At 41.1% G+C, this 20,034-nt stretch overlaps 1 protein-coding gene across 1 annotated transcript; it reads left to right on the top strand.

The window, feature by feature from the left end:
- Window positions 1-13,398: 13,398 nt before the first annotated feature.
- Window positions 13,399-19,608, top strand: LOC106950645 (protocadherin-10-like). Its single transcript, XM_015037652.1, has 4 exons — window positions 13,399-16,352; window positions 17,435-17,493; window positions 17,578-17,690; window positions 18,056-19,608. Exons 1-4 carry the CDS (start codon window positions 13,815-13,817, stop codon window positions 18,328-18,330), a joined length of 2,985 nt encoding a protein of 994 aa, XP_014893138.1. The 5' UTR covers window positions 13,399-13,814; the 3' UTR covers window positions 18,331-19,608.
- The last annotated feature ends 426 nt before the right edge of the window (window positions 19,609-20,034 follow it).

The following is a 20,034-nucleotide window of genomic DNA, read 5'->3' as shown; positions in this document are numbered from 1 at the left end:
AGTGAAGTGTTCTTTTTTTTTTCAAAAAGAAATCTAAAAAGAATGGCATGTATTTATATTCAGCAAATTGCGTTGGTAGCCCTGAATAAAACCCAGTTAAATCAATATCTAGCATAAGTGACCTAAAGAGTGAACGGTACAGTCTCAGTGTAAATCCGGTTGTTCTGTTAAGAGGACTGTTAGAAAATGTTAGAGAACAAACAGCATCACAAAGACCGAAGAAGACCGCTGACAAATTAGGGACAATCTTGTGAAGTTTAAAGCTCAGTCCAACTGGACGAGGGCAGTATTAATCAGAGAAGGAGGCAACAGTCCATGGTAACTCTGAAGGAGCTGCAGAGATCTACAGCTCAGCTGAAATGACGTGTCAAGAGGACGACTGTCAGCTGTGCACTCCACAAATCTGGTGTCATGACCACTGACTCTTCAAGTAAGAGAGAGTCTCTTTTCTATTTGTTTGTATGCCTCCTGTCACACCTTGATGCACAACTGAAATCCCTTCCTCCTCCTCCTCCTCCTCGTCCTTCTTCCTTCCATCGTCAGTGGACTGCATAAAACCTTCAGTCATCCATTACTGTACCTCTTCCCCTTGGTCTTCTGTGACTCTGTTGACTGTCACACTTCATGCCAAGACGACGTCTGTCATCAGACATTCTTATCCGGTGAACTCTTACATTTTAAGATCTCTTGTTTTAGATGGCAGGTTTGGTGGGGGTTCCCTGCCATTTTCTGTTTTCTGGTCAGCCGGGAAGCTGAGGTATTATATTTGTATTTTCTTTAGACAAGAATTATGTTATTTTCAGTCGAAAATTGGTATTTTTGTTTGTTGTTCTGACTTAAGAGACCCTGAAGTTTATTACTTTCTCTTTTATTTGTTGAGTCATGTGTGAAATCCAGAACTACCGAATGTAAATCACTTTGACGCTGAGTTGTTTTTTTGTTGTTTTTTTTGTTTTTGTTTTTTTAAGCTGTTTATAGCTAAATTTAATTTGCTATCTGTGTTTCACCCTCCTAGACTTCTATTTCAAAGGTTGTTATGTCTGGCTTTTGTGGAGGAGCAGCAAGAAGAACAGAACCATTAAAAGAAAACCTTAAGAAGTCCTGTGTGTACTTTGACATGAGCAAACTCTGGCAGAGTTTGACTGGAGATTGAGAAGATACGAGTACTATTTGTAAAATTACTAGAGTCTGAGGAAAGCATGACTTATGTGTGTTAACTTTTACAAGGCAAGAAGAAACATTGTCAAAGGATTTTATAGTAAACACTGAAACATTACTTGATTAAGTCAGTTATAATTTTAATCACTTCATCTTTTTACAATAAGTTGCCATTTAACATTTTGTAAGTAGTTCATAAGAATCTATGCGTGTTATTATGCCATTTATGTATTTGTTTTACATTGTTTATTTCTATATTTTCATCCTGTGTCAACAAAATTTGACAATGGCAGAGTAGTTTGGGGACAAAATGGTAGAAAGCAAAATGCACTGATGTAGAAAACACTATATATGGTATATGAGAAAAGCACAAACAAGGAACATAATATTAATGTGCTAAGACTTTACAGGGCAGGGGGAATTGAAACTGTAGATTAATTTGTGAGAGAGCTTCTGTGGTAAATTGTTTCCTCACAGATTTCCTACCTGTTTATTTTGGTCAGATTTCAGTTCATCAAACCCATTTTGATATCAGAAAAATATCAGAATAAATTCAAGACACGGTTTTCAAAAGCCATCGAAACTAACCACGTCACACCACAGCGAGATCCCGTCAGACCTGTAAGATTACTGAAAAAGAACATGACAACATGAACTAGGCTTAAAAATCTCAAAAGCTACACTAAATAAAATTCAAGAAAACATAACAATGACATCCATCAGGAAAGGGTTAAGAAGTCATTTCTAATTTAAAGTTAATTGCTCTCACACTGAGAGCAACTAACTTTAAATGTGGGAAAAAAAAAAAAAAACATGCAGTGGTGAACCTTTCCTGGAGTGGTAATCTATGAACTATATCTAAAGTATTTTAGGTCTTTCTTGCCTTAGTGTTCATGATTCAACACTAAGAAAAAAAAAAAAAACTGGGCAAAAATGGCATCAGATCCAAACCATTCAGCTTATGTTTACCATTGAACTTCATGTGGAGCTTCTTCAAGTTAACAAAAAGGGGCAATTACAGCTTCACAAAGAGCCACGTTGGTTAGAATGGCGTATTGACTCAGAGAAGGAAATCTTTGTTTAAAACCAACTTTTGTCTAATAAATAAAAGTTGAAGCATTAAAAAAAAAACGCCGAAGTCCATATGGGGTAAAATATATCTGCTTTATTTTTCTTGTTTATATCTGTTTGAGTTGCTCTAGGCCACGTATTGGATCATCACATGAAAATCAATTTCTTCATACAACAAGCTAACATTTTGTGTGTCTAATTTTTAATTGATTCAATAAATAGTGGAGGTTTAATTTCAACAGATTTAGCAAAGCGCAGCACCTCATTTCAGCTCATTAACCTTGAACGGGGAAGCAAGAGCTAATTTCCTGAGAGCTGGCTTCACTTCACTGGCTCACCGTTTGATTTGGAAATGATGAAAAAAAAAATTGTTTTGTTTTTGCCTTTAAATCATTATACGAACTGACTTCCTGGTTGAAGTTTATATGTTTTTACAAGTCGTGTTGCAGAGAGATGTTAAGTCTACTGATTGGTGTCCAAATGTAAGCAGATGAAAAGGATAATCTCTGAAACTGCTCGTCTCGCTGCTTCTTCTTCTAAATATGAAGCACAATTAATTATTTAGCAATGACTTCTGTAGGAAAGTTGCGTGAAGGTTTTTCTCCAGAGTGGTCAAGAATGAATGTGTATACTCATTTTTTATTTATTTATTTTTTTGTCAGTATGAGATTCACTTTTTTCTTCGAGCAGTTATTTTTCGAGATGTTTCAAACTGTTTTGTGGTGGTTTTATATTTAGCGATTAAGCTCTGCACTGGCGGCAACCCGGAGCAAATTGCTAATTGAATCAATCTGGAAGAAAAAAGAACACAACTGCAAATGGGAAGCAGGTAGGAGTGATGAAGGGCATGATGGATTTATTAAATGCTCAAACAAGCTTACAAACTGAAGCACAGATTCATGAAGGGAGCCACAGAGATTGGACGGTTAACAAATCTGCCAAGGGGAGAAGGAAGGCAGTGTAATTAAAAATTGAGGGGAAGTAATAAGTGGAGGAAAGACCAGGTGAGAATAATTACACTGAATGAATAGCAGCTGTCAGTAGGATATAATGACAATGAGGTCCTGAGGGATTGCTGACTGAACAGAAAGGGAAAACTTAAATAGAGTAATAATTACAAATATGAAGTAAGTATAAGTATCAAAAACACTGAAAAAAAACTGAAGACAAAAACAAGAATACAGAACTGAGACATTCTCTAAGCAGAAATATATGACAAACAACCAAACTCAAAGTCTATGAGCTCACGACGACGTCATCATTTTTAGAAGGAAATGACTCCTAGTTGACAAAAGAGTTTTAGTCAAAACCTTTTATTTGAAAGGTTTTGTTGCCACTTATTTGACAGTTGATGGACAGAAAGTGTGAGAAAAGGTCATCGGGTCAGGACTCAAACCCGTGACGTCCACATGGAAGAGACTAAGCCCTCCGCACGTTGGTCCCCTGAACCACCGCTGCCGCTCCCTCCACTCCCTTTTAAAGAAACTATTTTGCTCTTTTAATTCAAATAAATGACAGTGATGTTAGCTGCCCTGTCCTTGTTAGCACTTATCCCTGAGCTCAATGAAATGATACCAGTAGATTATGCTGTGGCGGGGCTAAAACAAAGAGCAAATTAGGTTTGTGTGATTAAGTTAATGTTCATTAACTTCGAAGTTAATTGAATATCATTCGATCCCTCGTCATAGCAACCTAAAGTTAAAAGATTTTGAAGCTGCAAAGGTTTGTCATGAGAATCTTGGGCTTCTGACGAAGCATTTGATCCTGATTTTCTCCAGATTATTCAGCTGATATCTGGGGTGATTTTTCCAAACAAGAAATACCCTGTTGGGAATAACACAGCCAAGCATATTTTAAGATAATTATGTAAAGGAGTATCAATCAAAAAAAGAAAGAGAGTGATAAAAAACATAGAATCTTGAAATGTTTTCATGCCCTCGAGGGAAATACCTTTCTTGATATCACTGCTTCTTATGTGCACACTTATTTGGCAAGCTGTTATTTTAATGAATATTTTACTATTGAATTACTACAGACCCCTTCAATCAGGCCAATATGCTAGTGAACCTCAGTGCTGATTATTATGTAATTAATGAAGTTTGGGTGTTCCAGGGTCCATTTTTCCGACCACTTCCCTCAATAAAATCCTCAAATTCATATTTTTTGCGCTGCCCTTTGGTAGTGGTATATTTTAAAGCCATATTTGCAAATGCTGTCCTGTTGAAAGACCTATTTGTGTCTGATCTTCATGTTGATTTAAGCTGAAGTTAAAGAAATACGGCGCTCTCCCTATTGTGCAATTTACGTGCCAGCAGAACAGCAATCCCAAACCGCGTCAAAATTGGTTCTGAATATGTTTCTGGAATGACCAGGACCTCAACCCTACTTAATGGAGTATCCTTGAAACAGGTTTGTGCCAGAAAACCAAGCTATTTAACATCACTGCTAGGTTGGTGAAATACCCAATGGGAAATATGGCAGAGGTTTGTTGATGTCCACAAACAACTGTTTGAATGAAATCACAAATAAATATAAAAATTGAGAAAAAGAACGCACCGTTCATGACCATATGAACACGTCTGAGGGGCACCGCATGTGTTCCTTTACTCACAGCTATTTTAATTTGAAGATATGCTTGTAAATGTTCATAAGCTGTTGCTCTGTCTATGTTTTCTCCAAGATTTCGCATGTTTGTTTTGCTACAGCTTGAAAGCACAGTCCACAATAGCAGAATGTAAAAAAAAAAAAAACTCCTCTTTACCTTTAGATCCCAGTGAGAGATTTGTGGCAGTAACTGAGGGATCAAGCTAAGCCGCTCTGATAAAAAAAAAAGATGTCAGATTCTATGGTTTGTGGTATTTTTGTATCAAACAGAGAACAAAAATCCAACTGCAGCACTACAGCGAGCCTAATCAGAAGTAAATTACAAACAGGCGAGTGCTAAATGTCAGCTTTTGAAAACGCAGTCCTTGAAATAAAAAATGAGGCACAGACATTTGTGGAACATGAAGCTTTTAACAGCTTTGTCGAGGCATCACAAGTTATGCCATCTTTTACATGCGCTCGCGTTCTCACTGAAACCAAGGGGATATAGCACATCAGTTCTAAAATCGTTGTAGTATTCTTACAGTAGAGAATGCATTTTAATAATACTATTCTTAGTTTATTAATCACTGAACAGCTTGGCACCAAAATATATGAAAGATCTGCTGCTGTTATATTAACCTTCCAGTCCATGCAGGTCTTTTGGTTCTGGTCTGTTCTTCATCCCAAGAAACAGAACCAAACATGGCATGCTGTAGGCATTCACACTATTGAATACGAATTTTAACATGTAAATGTTAAAATATAAGGTCATATTTTTAAGTATTGATGTATACCGTGTGAAAGATGGAAACCTGTCCAGGGTGACCCCGCCTCTCGCCCAAAACGTTTGCTGGAGATAGGCACCAGCAACCTTCCTGACCCCACTAAGGGACAAGGGTGTACAGAAAATTGATAGATGGAGTTAAACTCAACTTAAATTATTCAAAACTTCCAACAAATTATTTCCATCAATGTTTCAAGTCCCTAAATGTAGATGGGAAAAGACTTGCTTGAGCATCATTGCAGGGTTTAGAATTAGGTTCTTTCTGACAAAATATCTCCAAAGTTGTTGTAAGATTGTTCTGATATGCAAAGAGGTGATGCTCTTTTCCTGATTATACACTTCCCACCGCTGTCTTTTCAAACTGTCCTGGTGAGAAAAGCCTGAGTAATTACAAGGCTTTTGTTTGCCTAAACTATGAGACGCAAATGAGGTGGGCGAAATGCAAAAAACCCCACAAATCACTGTATTAAAAAAATTCAAACATTTGTTTTAATCTCTCAAGCTGTGTATTTCACTCTTTGACATATTAAAATGTCCAACGGGGAAAGAAAAAAAAATAAAAATCTCGCTTTCAGTTCACAACCTTGGACATTGTGCACCATCACAAGTGACTGCATGGCTTGATTGGATCTCCTGTTGGGGAACGATGGAATCACACTGGGACACGAGAAGCTGATGAGGGTCTCTTTCATCCCAGCGTGGGGCAACACCTCTGGGGAAATAAGGCGGGGTGAAATGGTTTGGCCGCCGCATTGTGTGTACAAGCAGGGTCCAGCGAAGGCTTTAATCAAGCCAAAATAATTAGGTTCACCGCCGCGGGTTCGCCATTGGTATCTGTTGAACTGTGGACCTTTTTCAAACAGTCGCTCGGACTCTCCACAGCAAGAAAAGCACCAGTGGAATTGATAACATAAATAATGAATTGCATCTCCTCTCTTGGGTAGAATATAGTTACCAGAGATAAACTTGTGTTTTCCCTGCAGTCACACATCAAACCAAGAAAAAGGTCTGTTACCTTTAAAAAAAAAAAAAAAAAAAGGGGGGGAGAGAGAGAGAGATTAACTGAATACTTCAAGAAAAGTTTGTTTTTCTCCAAACAACTTCTTCTGAAATTCTTCAGGTAAGAATCTAAACACAAAATAACGACAGAAGCGTGTTCCATTATTTCCTAGCCTTGCCATAGTTTTCACAGCTCTTGAACTTTTTCCACATTTTGCCGTGTTACATTAACAAGAATTCAATTCAATGTGTTTTCTGTGGACCATAGTTCAGACGGGGGAGTCTGTGAGCAGCAATTTTTCAAGTCTTGCCAAAGAATATCTGTTGAATTGTTTAATTGGTCCATTCTAACTCCTACTGGGAAGCATGATGTTGCTTCTCTTTTGTTTCTAACAAGGCCAGAGGAAATGAGGTACAAGTATCTTTATATATTTGGTTACTGAATTACCAATGCGTGTACTCTGAAAACTTCTGAAGGAAATTGGCTTGAGCTTATTTGGTGACACCAGAGTAAGGAGCGCCAACCCCTATTCATATTTTTATTCATAAGACTCTAAATATCCTGTCTCGTTTACCTTTCACTTTCTACTCATACGTTAATATGCGTGTTTGTGTTTTGTTCGGGCAGCGAAGGGTTAAGCTTGCTTTACCAGCACTAAGTCTGAACTGAAGAGGCTGTTTTGCTCCACGCTTACAGAAACGTCTAAAATCAATTTCGATAAAATCAGAGCATTATGGCTAACATTTGGGATGGGAATATCAGGTCAACAAAGGAGATCAAAGTCTGCAATCTCTCTCCTTCTGTCTGACTCCTTCCCTCTAAAAGCGATCACCATGCTGAGAGAGGAGAGGCCTCTCAAAGTGGCTGTCTAACATCCCATCCTCTTAGGAAGGAAAACTAGGCTGCGCACACTGAGCAGTCTGTCTCTCCTCGCATGCTGGTGCGCTGTGGCACAGAAACATCTGTTTGCTGCTGCTGGGTTAATTGTTAAAGCTTCTCTCCATATCCAGCAGTGACCCGAATTACTTGGTAATCTCTGACTTGGAGCTGAAAGAGCCACTTTTTTTTTTCCTCTCCTTTCTGTTCAATTGTCCACATCATCTGCTACTTATAGGGTACATGTTTATCCGTCAGTGTTTGGAACAAAGTAGGTGGGACAAATATGTATCTAACAAATAAATCCTATTGTTTTTGTTTTTAAAGTACTTGATATCAAACATATATCATGTAATTCAAAAATGAGATGGAGACGAGGCAAAGATGTAGTGGAGTTCAAAGGTAAAAACGACTGCTGAGCAAAAATACTTCAAATTGCCTCACATTGCCTTGAAAAAAACAAAAACAAAAAACTCCCAAATACTTTTGGGAAAATGTTCTGTGGTCCAGAAGTGAAACATTTTCTAGGAATATAAAATCATATATGGCAGCAAATCATGGTGGTGGGAGTGTGATGGTGTGGGTCTAGCATACTGGAAAGTCCACAACGCATTCTTTTACACAGGCAATGGCAGTTTCTGATGTGGACGGCATGGGTAAGTGCCCAGGGCGGCATCTCGTCAGGGGTGGCATGAGAAGTATGCCCACTTATCGGTCTAAGTTGGCAAAGGGCCTAAACATATTGCTGAAATGATCAGAGACATGTTAACTCAATGTTTCCAGAACTTAAGGCATTTTGTTTCTACACTCCCCAGCTCCAGAACTAACTCCCAGAAAACCTAAAATGTGCAAAAAGTGTTGACTAAACTTAATCAAGACTAAAAACGTTATTGGCTGCTGCATTTAATTACCTAAAAGGTTCTTAGATATTTTGTCTGTAAAATAATTTTTGCCTCACTGCTTCTCTTAATGTAATGCTTATGTTTAACTGTCATTGATCCTTGTAATGTATTTTTTTTACTCTATTTTTTCATAAGCCACTTTGAATTATAATGTGTGAGTTGTTTTTTGTTTTTTTTTCTATCCCACAGCTGGTTGAGGCAGATAGCCTCCATGCCTGTCTGTGGTTCAGACAGACGCCATTTTCTTTTTCAAGAAGGCCATCCTATTTCAACCGCAGCCTAATGGTGGCTGGGATGAAATAGTCAGGTTTCCTAATGTGGTTTTTGACATGAACTGGCACTAAAAACAACACACAGCTGAATAAATGAAGTCTGCAGTTGCTGAAATATATAGATATGGAAGAGGAGTTGAGCAGAACAGAAAAAAATGGGTTGTTTTTAACAAAACAGTTTTTAGAGTGTAAGGATATGCATGAGGAATTTGTATTGATGACTATAATTACAATATACTGCATACAATTCCTGTGAACTGGATCCTGACGCAGTGTGGACCATTTATAGACATTTTTTTTAGTCTCTTTCCACAGAGAAATATGGCTCTGATTATTTTAATATGCGTCTAACTGGTCTAAGAGGCCAGCAGTCACGCCTGACGCCCGTCTTCCTGATTGCGTTTCTGCCTGGTTTAAAGGAAACAAACACTCCTCGATTACCTTAACGCTTTAGGTGATGAAAACCTGTGAGCAGCATAATTATTTGTGGCAGAGGAAGAGCAGTTTCACATCTTATATCACCCATTTATACTCTGTTTAACATTACAGACATATTGTGATTTTAGCGTTCAAAAGTAAGAGAGCTCCGCAAACACGCTTTGCTCATCACGACAGATGGCTCTGTAGGAGCATCGGTTAAAAACCCAAAGACAAATGATTTCATTCAACGGGGATTTTTCTTAGATGAAAGCATAAAACAACACTTCTGCAAAAAGAGACATTAATACTACCCACAATCAACCACACGCATGAGGTAATATCCTAATGGATTTTGTTTCTTACACAGTGTTGAATCACTCTCTCTTTCATGTGAGAATCTGCGTGTAAAGATGGATTACCCAAATTGATCTAACCCGCTCCCTTTCTTCTGGTGGCGTTATCTGTTTAATTAAACTTGTTTTATGAACTCAGACTATCACTCTTTGTGAGAAATGCGCGTGTGCCACCAGGATTCCTACCAAGCTTCATGTTCAGCAGGGTGTATAAATTCGCACTGCGGTTATCGAGTCGTGCTCTTTTCGCCGTCTCGTTAATATAACAAGGAAATACAACGCCTTGAAACCTCCCCTCGACTTATTCACATTTTTATCACCTCACAACCAGAGCTCGGATGAATATTTTTTGTATGATGTGCGACAGAACAACACAACATGCAAGATTTCATTAAATTGCAATTAAAACTCACTTGTTGTGCGTTTGTATTCAGTTTTCCTCCAACATCTTTAAACCGGTTCACTCCAGATCTTAGCTAATTTGCAAATGGAGTCAGTTTGCAGGTGATTCATTCTCTGTAAATTCAGGCCTCAGAGGTTTGTTCGAGAATTATAGTGAACACACACGGTATCATGAAGGCCAAAAAAAAAAAATACCACAGACAGGTCAGGAAAAAAGCTGTGATGAAAGCAGGGTTGGGTTGTAAAACAACGCCCCTGGATTTAAACTTTACAATGTGCTCTGTTCACGTAGGCATTCACGTAGAAATTAAAATAGCCTCAGACAACTTTTGACATTTGTCACAAATGTCGTGGCCTCTGATTGGAAGTACTATTGGCCTTTTGGAGTGGCCAAATCCGAGGTCAGACATGAATCTAATTGAGAATTTGTCAAAAGAGCTAAAGATTAGGGTGATGGCAAGGAGGTCTTCCAATCTCAAACAGTTACAATCATAAATGCTCAAATTACCAGTGGAGACCTGGAAAAAGCTAAGCAGGAATTAAAGGAAGCGGTTGTTTACTGTATTGCCGATAATGATTTTAAAATGAACACTTCTTTTTCAATACTTCATCTCTTTAGTGAAATATTAAAGGGTGATATTATGTAAAATTGTTTGATTTTTAACCTTAATACAATTTTATAATGTTATTCCCTCATTAAAAAAAGACGTACCTGAAGTACTGCTTTGATTTCTTTCATCCATGTTTGAATCTCCTGTGACCATCTTGTTGTGTCAGCATGCTGAAGGCGGAGTGTTGGAAAGAGCAGGAGCTTCTTAAAGAGACAGAGGCCAATTTCAAGATGTCAAATTGCAAAGTCAAATTTACTTTCTGTTATATACGCTGCATTTTTGTTACAGCTGAAGGTAACATAGTTTCTTGATTGTTCTAGAAAACGGCAATATGTGCCTGGAAAATACATAACACTGCCGCTTTAATTATTTAGGGTTTGTTGAGATTTAGAATCTCAATCGATGAATCATAATTTGTATTGACACACGGAGCATAAAATCAGCCAAGAAAAGCATTCAGACTTTACTTATTTTATTAACTTTCAGCGCTGAAAGGAGACACTTTACCATTACATCCGAGAAGAGTTTCTAAAAAAGTCTGTGCAGCGTCTGAGGAGAAAGAGGAGGGCAGCTGATTATATGGACGGAAGACACTCCCTGAAATCATACCATGCCTCTGTGGCCTGATAAGTTTCTGTTTCTCGTGAGAAATGGACCTTGGTGTCTAACAGAATCAAAAATGTAACTCTTTACTATGGGCCCTTTGTCTAACAGCGTGTGACTCTTTCTCGGCCTTGGTAAAGCATCTCAACACCTAATAGTAATCATAATGATTTAACTAATTTACTAATCTCAACAGGTTTAACTGTAACTACATGGAAATCTCAAAACTATTGAAACTGGGATAAAGGTGGATCTTCAGTGACTCCAAGCATGCAACCAGAACTATGTTTCTAAATCTATGCTTTGAATTAGATTTAGTTTTTCGAACCATGCATTGCTTTCCTTCCACGTCATAAACGCAAGCTATTTTTGGTCTGTTGCGTAAGATCCCAATATAAAACGTATTTCGATTTCTGGTCGTAATGTGGTTGAAAGTCAACAGCGTGGGCATACTTTTGCATGGTGCTGGAGAGTCACAACCAAAGCAGTCCATTATGTTAGAAGATAAACATGACACGCATCTGTCTTATAAAAGAGAACGCATCAGTGTTAAAAGCTTGAAAATATGCACTACCTATATTAATCCTATACCTATATTAATTCTGTGGATTTAAATCTAAATTGTGCTCAATGACAAAAGGGATTGATAGTCTACTTTTGCCCTTGAGTTAGGCACTGAGATCGTCGGGATGAGTGTGTAGGAGAGAGAGCTTAATAGAGAGGCAGCAACGGAGAGATAATCTCTTTTGTAGTTTTTATCCCTAAATGTGGTGGCTCTGTCCCCTTATCCCAGCTACTTAGTTCCTGCCCTGCGTAAGTGATGCCGTGCACTTAGTGCTTCGAAAAGCAGGTCAATATGACCAGAGAGAGAAGAAGAGAGACAGAGAGAAAGAAAGGAAATGGGGGGGGGGGGGGGAGAGGTAACATGTGCATCACATGGATAGCCCTGGGATTATTCCTCACAAAATGTCTTAATTCCTCTGTTCACTAATGATCCAGGGAAATGCCCTCTAATCTCCATTCCATTAATTAAAAAGAGCATGAGCCCGTGGAAAACCTCACCATCTGCTGCCGTTTCGTTTGTGCAGACAGATTGTGTTTTCGGTTTTTTAAACCAGGAGAAATGGGTTTGTTGGAGCAAAAGGATGGAGCACAAAAAATAAATAAATAAATAAATAAATAAATAAATAAATAAATAAATAAATAAATAAAAGGAAAACAGACAGAGCTGCTCTGTTTGAGTGTTGATGCATTGAAAGATGGAGGTGAAAAGGCAATGAAACATTCAAGCTTAATTTATAGTAATTTATGAAAGAGTTTGCAAATGATGTTGCCTCTGCTTGCAGTCAGACTTACGCATTTAGGCTGTGTAGCGTAACGCATAAAACAACTTACTGTAACTTTACATGATCACTTAAGAAACAGACTACATTGCTATGTTGCTCTACAGATTAAGTTGCAAAAAGAAATTCCTACCTAACGACCACATACTAACAAACAAACACAAATTGCTTAATTCTGAATATAATGCCAAAAATACACCATATTTTTTTTATTTGCTAGTTAGAAACCTCAAAACCACGGGAAGCATGTATATTCACCCCCTTTTACTCTGAAACCTCAAAATAAAATCCATCACAACAGCAAGCTCATTTAGATTTTACCTCATTTAAAGCTGTGAAGGTTCCAGTTTGTTTACAGTGTCACAGCAGGTTAGCGAGAACGTTGTGAAGAAGTTCAAAGCCTGGCAGAAGTGCAACAATTCACAGTGGTTCACAGAATGGCCCAAAGTTTAGATTTAAACCCAATAGAGAATGAGTGGCAAGTTATGAAGTGTGATATTTGTCCATCCAGTCTGACTTGATCTTAAACTGTTTTTCTCTCGGTGTGGAAAACGTCTACAGAGAAAGCTGGACAAAATGTTCATTCACTCAAAGTAACTCTAGTGTTTGTTTGTTTGTTTGTTTTTTTGTTTGTTTGTTTTGTGGGAGGGGAGACTTCATTGGCTTCATCCCTCCAACCGGTTTCTACATTTTGACTCGGTTAATCTCTACATTTTACTTTACATTTCTACATGTATTTACTCATCGAAGAAGTCTGTCTTAAAGACCTCGCCTTCCCCCCCCCCAAAAAAAAAATGTACCTCACCATTGCAATCACTAGTTAGCTGTGATAGATCTATTATTTTCTTACCCTCTGCACGATTGATGCACTAGCTAGCTGCTTTATTCCCAAACAAATCATGATCGAATAAACCGAAATCTGTGGCTGTGATGCCGCAAAGTCTGTAAAGTGATGTGGAGATTTTTATTATTATTATTTTTTTTTTTGTTTTTGCGAGGCACTGTGATTTTCTACATTGTAACGGATTTATGGAAAAAACTTAAACCCGGGAACTTCTGAAGTCTTCTTTGGCCAACTTTTAATGTGGCGCATGAATACAGCGCCACAGTAGTACAAGACACAACTGAGCGCAGTACTTTTAACCTGCGGTCAAAGCCCAAGGACTGTGACAGGAATTTGATCGGGCTCTAGTAGGCAGCAGGGATTATCCGAGCAGATGTCGTTTCCCACCCCACGTATTGAAACAGTGGGGCCAATAATAATAAACGCTCTCGCACGCAGGCACACTCAGGAGAGAGCCTCTCTGCCCCTGCGCATCTCTCCTCTTTCCACTTTCTATCAGACACCGGGGGTCGCAGCTCCAGTCCCAACGACCGATGTGAACTTTTGACGTTATTCCGGGGTGCATCTCTCTCGCTTCCGACAGCAAACCATGAGCGAGCGAGCCTTGAAACGACTCCTGTTCACTTTTTGCCTCACTTTTTGCCTCGACGAAGTGCGGGGACAGATCCGCTACTCCATCCCGGAGGAGCTGGAGCACGGGGCTTTCGTGGGCAACATCGCGGAGGACCTGGGCTTGGATCTGGACAAGCTGTCCATGCGCAGATTCCGCATAGTGTCCGGCTCCAAGAAGCAGTACGTGGAGGTCAACTTGGAGAACGGCGTCCTGTTCGTCAACGAGAGGATCGACCGAGAGGAACTGTGCGAACAGGGTTTGTCCTGTTCCTTCCACCTGCAAGTTGTGATAGAAAACCCTCTGGAGCTGTACAGGGTGGAGATCGAGATCCTGGACGTGAACGACAACTCCCCGAGCTTCCCCTGGACCGAGATCAACCTGGACATCTCAGAATCTGCTGCGCCCGGATCGCGTTTCCCTTTGGAGAGCGCGCAGGACCTGGACGTGGGATCCAACTCGCTGCGCACCTACTTGCTGAGCGTCAACGAGCACTTCCACCTGGACATCCAGACGCGCAGCGACGGGAGCAAGTTCGCCGAGCTGGTCCTGCAGACCCCGCTGGACCGGGAGCAGCAGAGCGCCCATCAGATGGTGCTGACCGCCGTGGACGGAGGGGCACCGGAGAGGTCAGGGACCGCGCAAATCTATATCACGGTGTTGGACGCGAACGACAACGCGCCGGTGTTCGACCAGTCGTTTTACAGAGTGAGGCTGGCAGAAAATGCGCCAAAAGGCACGGTGGTGATAAAGCTCAATGCCTCGGACCAAGACGAGGGTCCTAACGCGGACATCGCATACTCCTTCAGCGGCCACGCGCCCTTAAAGGTGCGCCAGCTGTTCAGCGTGGACCCGCGCACGGGAGAGATAAAGGTGAAAGGCGTGATCGACTACGAGAAGGCTAGGATGCACGAAATTTACGTGCAGGCGAAAGATAAGGGTCCCTCCGCCGTGGCGGTCCACTGCAAAGTCCTCGTCAACGTCCTGGACAAGAACGACAACCTGCCGGAGGTCATCCTGACCTCGGTGTCCACACCTGTGCAGGAGGACGCGCCGCCCGGGACGGTGATAGCCGTCATCAGCGTGATGGATAAAGACTCGGGGGAGAATGGCAACGTGGACTGCGAGATTCCGCACCACGTCCCGTTCCAGCTCCACTCCTCCTTCAAGAACTACTACACCTTAGTGACCTCAGACTTTCTGGACAGAGAGTCTGTGGCAGATTACAACATCACCGTCACTGCCAGAGACATGGGTTCCCCTCCTTTGTTCACAAGGAAAACAATCATCGTCCAGGTGTCCGACGTGAACGACAACGCGCCTCGTTTCAAACTGCCGTCCTACACGGTTTACCTCACCGAGAACAACGCGCCGGGAGCGTCCGTCTGCTCCGTGACCGCGAAAGACCCAGACTCGGGTCAGAATGCGTACTTGTCGTATTCTATTCTGGAGGGAGACATACAAGGGATGCCGGTGTCCACGTATGTGTCCATAAACTCGGACAGCGGGAACATTTACGCGCTGCGCTCCTTCGATCACGAGCAGCTGAAACACTTCCAGGTTACGGTGCGGGCTCAGGACGCGGGGTTCCCCCCTCTGAGCAGCAACGTCTCGGTCAGCATCTTCATCTTGGACCAAAACGACAACGCGCCCGTGATCGTGTCCCCCGTTACGCAGAACGGCACCGCGCCGAACGAAAACGTGCCCAGATCGGTGGACGCTGGCTACCTGGTGGCTCGGATCAACGCGGCAGACGCGGACGCGGGTCAGAACTCGCGTCTGTTTTATCAAATGCTCCAAGCCACGGATCCCAGCTTGTTCAGCGTGGCTCTGTACACGGGCGAGATCAGGACGATGCGCCAGATAGAGGAGAAAGAGCCCACCAGGCACAGCCTGGTCATTCTGGTGAAGGACAATGGTCAGCCGCCCCTCTCGGCCACGGTTTCCATCATTTTGTCAGTAGTTGACAGCCTGCCAGATTTACAGCCTGATTTGGGTGACCTGTCACAGAGCCCGCATCACAGCTCCAGCTTCACCCTGTACTTAATCATGGCTCTGGGTGCAGTCTCCTTCACATTCCTGCTGGCCATCATCGTCCTCGTCACAGCGAGGAGACTGAAGGGCAGAGTGCCCAGCAAGACGTCCGGCCTCCCCTCCGTCGGCGACTGCTGCGGCTGTTGTTCCCATTCACAGCTGCCCTCCTCCAACACCACCACCACCGCCGCCACCACAGAGGTTTTCAAAAAGTCCAACCTGAACGTCCGCATGTCCGCTGCAGGTGCGTCAGGATGCGCGGAGACGAACGGCGTTGGCGGCGGCGCGCACCCGCAGGTGTACTGCTACAAAATGTGCCTGACCCCGGAGTCATCCAAAAGTGACTTTATGTTCCTAAAACCTTGCAGTCCTGTCCTGTCGGTTCAGCAGAACAACACCAAGAGCACGGACTACCTGACCTCAGGTTGGAGCACGCTGGAGCGCAATGAGCTGTCCAACAACAGAGCAGCGACCCCGAATGAGGTAAAGGTCATAAAAAAGAAAAAAAAAAACATGACAGGGCAGTGTAAAAAGTATTGATATCCCACATTTATGCTATAGCCCCAAATTTTCTCTACTTCAATAGGATTTTGCAGAGCCAAGCAGTGTGAGATTTTCTGGTTTAACCTTTGGTCAAACACACTATGTGCTTGCAGAAAGCGATCACAGCCAAGAACCAGGAACACTTCCATCCCTTCGGTGAAACACGGTGTTGGCAGCACCATGCCTTGGGGAATGCCTTTCTTTTCCAGAGAAAAGAGATGGTGGTCGGAGTTGAGATTGATTGACGACTTACATCGATAAATCCTGAAGAAAAGGCCATGAAAGAAAGTTGATTTTGTGCCTGATGAATCATTTCTTTGTTGTAGTGCCCGTGTATTTTCAAACGTCTCAGAGTTTTAAAGGGATCGTGAAGCCAGACTCAGACAAGTTTCTCAGGCTCTTTGAATTATACAAGGCAAAACCTGCATTGATCTGTTAATAAAGTTGTTCCCTGGTACTCCAAGTGTTGCTGCAGTCTTCGTGTCACCAGATCCTTGTCCTTCTCTGTGCATCTTGGAAATAGATGAGGTTGTGCCAGAAACATTTAGATATAATGAGATTAAGTCCCACAGCACCACTGATCTACCACCGTACTTAACAGTTAGCTTTGAGGACTTTTCCACATTTTCACCCTTTGCTGCTAAAAAAAAAAAAAAACCCTCAATCTTGGCCTCATTGGACTACAACACATAATTCCATTTAAAGTCTCAGTAGAGTTTACAAAACTGCATTCATGTGTGACATGGAGAGAGACAGTGACTTTCTTCCAACGTCACTTGCTGGCTGACCTGTACGTTATCTACAATGATTGTTATAAAGCACTTAAAAAACCACAAGTTGTTACTTTTTGGCGCAGATATCTTACGGTGAGCTTTGGAAGTCCTCTACCTCTGTTGCCACTCTGTTCATTGTTTGAAGTGGGTAGACGTGGCTCAGATTGATTGATCATTATTGCTTCCTTTCCGCTCGATCATATTTATTCAATATCTCATTGTGATTTACAAAGTGTCTTTACGTTGCAGCTCAAGTATTCGCATAAGAACTTGACTTGGACCAAGAACCAGCGTAACTCGGCTTATAGGTGAGTTTATCCAGATGTTCAGTTAAAATCTGGAATATTCATGCAGATTATCAGTTAAGACTTCTTTTTTTTTTTTTTTTTTAGATATAGCTCAGCTAATATGGAGGGAACTCTTTCAAGGCAGGCAAAGTGTGACCCTGATGGTTTCACCTGCACTGTGGCGCCACAGTACTGGACTTGGGGAAACCAAATGAACGGTAGGTCCAGTTTTAGTATACCGTTGCATATATGAAAGAGGTTATAAGTAGATTAAGCGCGAGGCTTTCCCTGCGTCTGTTCCAGAGGGATTTTTGTCAAAGACATGAAATGATAAACCATAAAGCAGATAATGCCAAATCCCAAAAGTAGGGGAGGTGGGGGGATTTTACCGCTTCAGTATGAGAATTATTTAAGTCCCCTCAAGGGGTATTATTCGCTAAAAAGCTGAATTAGGAAGATGCTTTTAAAAGCCACAGTGTCCAGATCAAGTAAAGTGTATTTACATATGAGCTCATTTCCTGAATTTTGCCCCAATGTAGGCTAATTAATGCACATTTTTCATTTTATTCATTTTTTTAAACAGACTGCAAGAGATCTCTTCAAGAGGGAGCGCCTCCCAACTACTCGTGGACTCCGAAGCACACTCAGCTTCATTCGGAGGGAGCAGATTATCAGCACAACGTTTACATTCCCGGAACGCCGTCCGGCTACAGCACACTGAAGCTGACGCCCAGAGGAGACCTGGACGTCTACAACACCTTCTCCACCTTTGGCAAGAAGAAGAAGAAATTCATGTCCAACTACGAGCAGACGTTTGACGCGGACGACGGCGTCATAAGCAATTCCATTTTCAAATGAGACGGCCGGACACTTCGAAACTGTTACGTTAGCAGCGTATTTGTAAAAACAAGATCCAACTTTTTCTTAGAGACTATGAGTGTTGCCCCAAGCTGCACACAAGACTGTCAGTTTTCTGCGGATCGATGGCAGATTTGTACTGAAGTTTATATAACTAACGTGTCGCAGGGGCGACCCAGTCATTCTTGATGCATATTGACAGGAAACAAGTTGAAACAAAGTGAAATATATTACTGTTTAGCACAGCAGCCTTCCCCTTCATTTCCACCCTTGATACAAATGTTTGAAAAGCTCTGAAATCAATGCATTTTTCATTTGAGCAGGATAACCTTCTACTGAAAAATATAAGGAATGTCCTCGCTCTTGCTTGAATACATTTCTTGAATGGGGAAAAAAATAATTCTACATAAAAAGGTCATTGTTTATTGCAAAACCAAAGAGAGCACAGATCCTGGAGAGGTAAATCTATCTGAAGAAGGCTTTATATTCAGACTTTATTATTATTATTATTATTATTATTATTTAATCAGTGTCTAGGAGTTTGTTCTTTCTGATTCATGACTTTCTGTTTACCAGGTACATGAATTACCAGTTTTCACAAGTACTTTTCGCAGGATGGCAATGGAGACAGGGAACCTAGAACAGTTTTTCAATGGATAACAGCACATATTTTTTATTTTTTTATTTTAGTTTATCTTAAGGATTTTTACATATGTCTTTGAGGAGTTGGAGTAGGGTGGGAGTTTTGGATGCAGTATAGTGTATTAAAGTAAATAAATTCCCTATATAGTCCATTGTACATAAACATTCTACTTTATTCTATTGAAGCACACATAAACATATATATATTTTTCAATTCAATTTATTGCAGCTCTTCTGAAAAAATGATCATTACTTTAAAAATGAATCCTAACATAAAATGACAAAGCAAACCTAGAAATAATTTTTCAAATTGCTTGCAACTGATTCATTTTACTTCTTTTGTTTGTTTGTTTTTCTGATAAAAACGACGCATTTCTGCGGGTGCTGATATTCACAGGTATATTTTGGATGAAAAATCTGCAGTCATTTTCCTGTCAGTTTGATTAAAGGCAGTCATTACCCAGGCTGCAAAGTCGCCGCTTGAAATGACTTCCAGGTTTCCTACAGCTCACTAGATATGATCCACATGTGACTAAATAATCTTTTATTACATTCAGTCAGAGGGATCCCTTTAGGTCCAGTGAATAATGTATAGGGTATCGGTATGAATTATTAATAAATCCTTCTTTGAAAATCGCTCTTGGTTTTTGTTTCTCACTGCAACTATAATAATATAATTATTGACAACTTATTTAAAAAAAAAAAAAAAAAAGCCCAAGGATGCTTCACGAAAAAATTAAATCCAAGTGGCGGTTGGGTCAGCTTCAGACCGAGTGTTGGTGGAGCCGGGGGGGCAAATTCACAGTTTACTTGCAAGGCGTGTACTGAGCAGAGGCTGCTAATTCACTCAGTGTGGTCCAGCCCCCGCTGGTTTTGTTGATGGGTAGCAGTTGGCGGTCTTTGGTTTGGGTTCGACCACCATGGCTCTGCAGGGAGTCCTTTACTTGGCCTTGGTCGGAGTGGGGGGAAGAGGGAGGGGAGGGTTGCATTGTGGATGAACTTATGATGTTGTGGTGACTGCCTTGTTTGGATCCTGGAGCCAATCTGCGTTTGCCCTGACAC

This window comes from Poecilia latipinna, unplaced genomic scaffold (assembly GCF_001443285.1).
Source record: "Poecilia latipinna isolate Pla-1442-1.1 unplaced genomic scaffold, P_latipinna-1.0 Scaffold413, whole genome shotgun sequence".
Classification (NCBI taxonomy): domain Eukaryota; kingdom Metazoa; phylum Chordata; class Actinopteri; order Cyprinodontiformes; family Poeciliidae; genus Poecilia; species Poecilia latipinna.
Note: the sequence above shows the minus strand (reverse complement) of the source record. Positions and strands in the feature narration are given on the sequence as shown.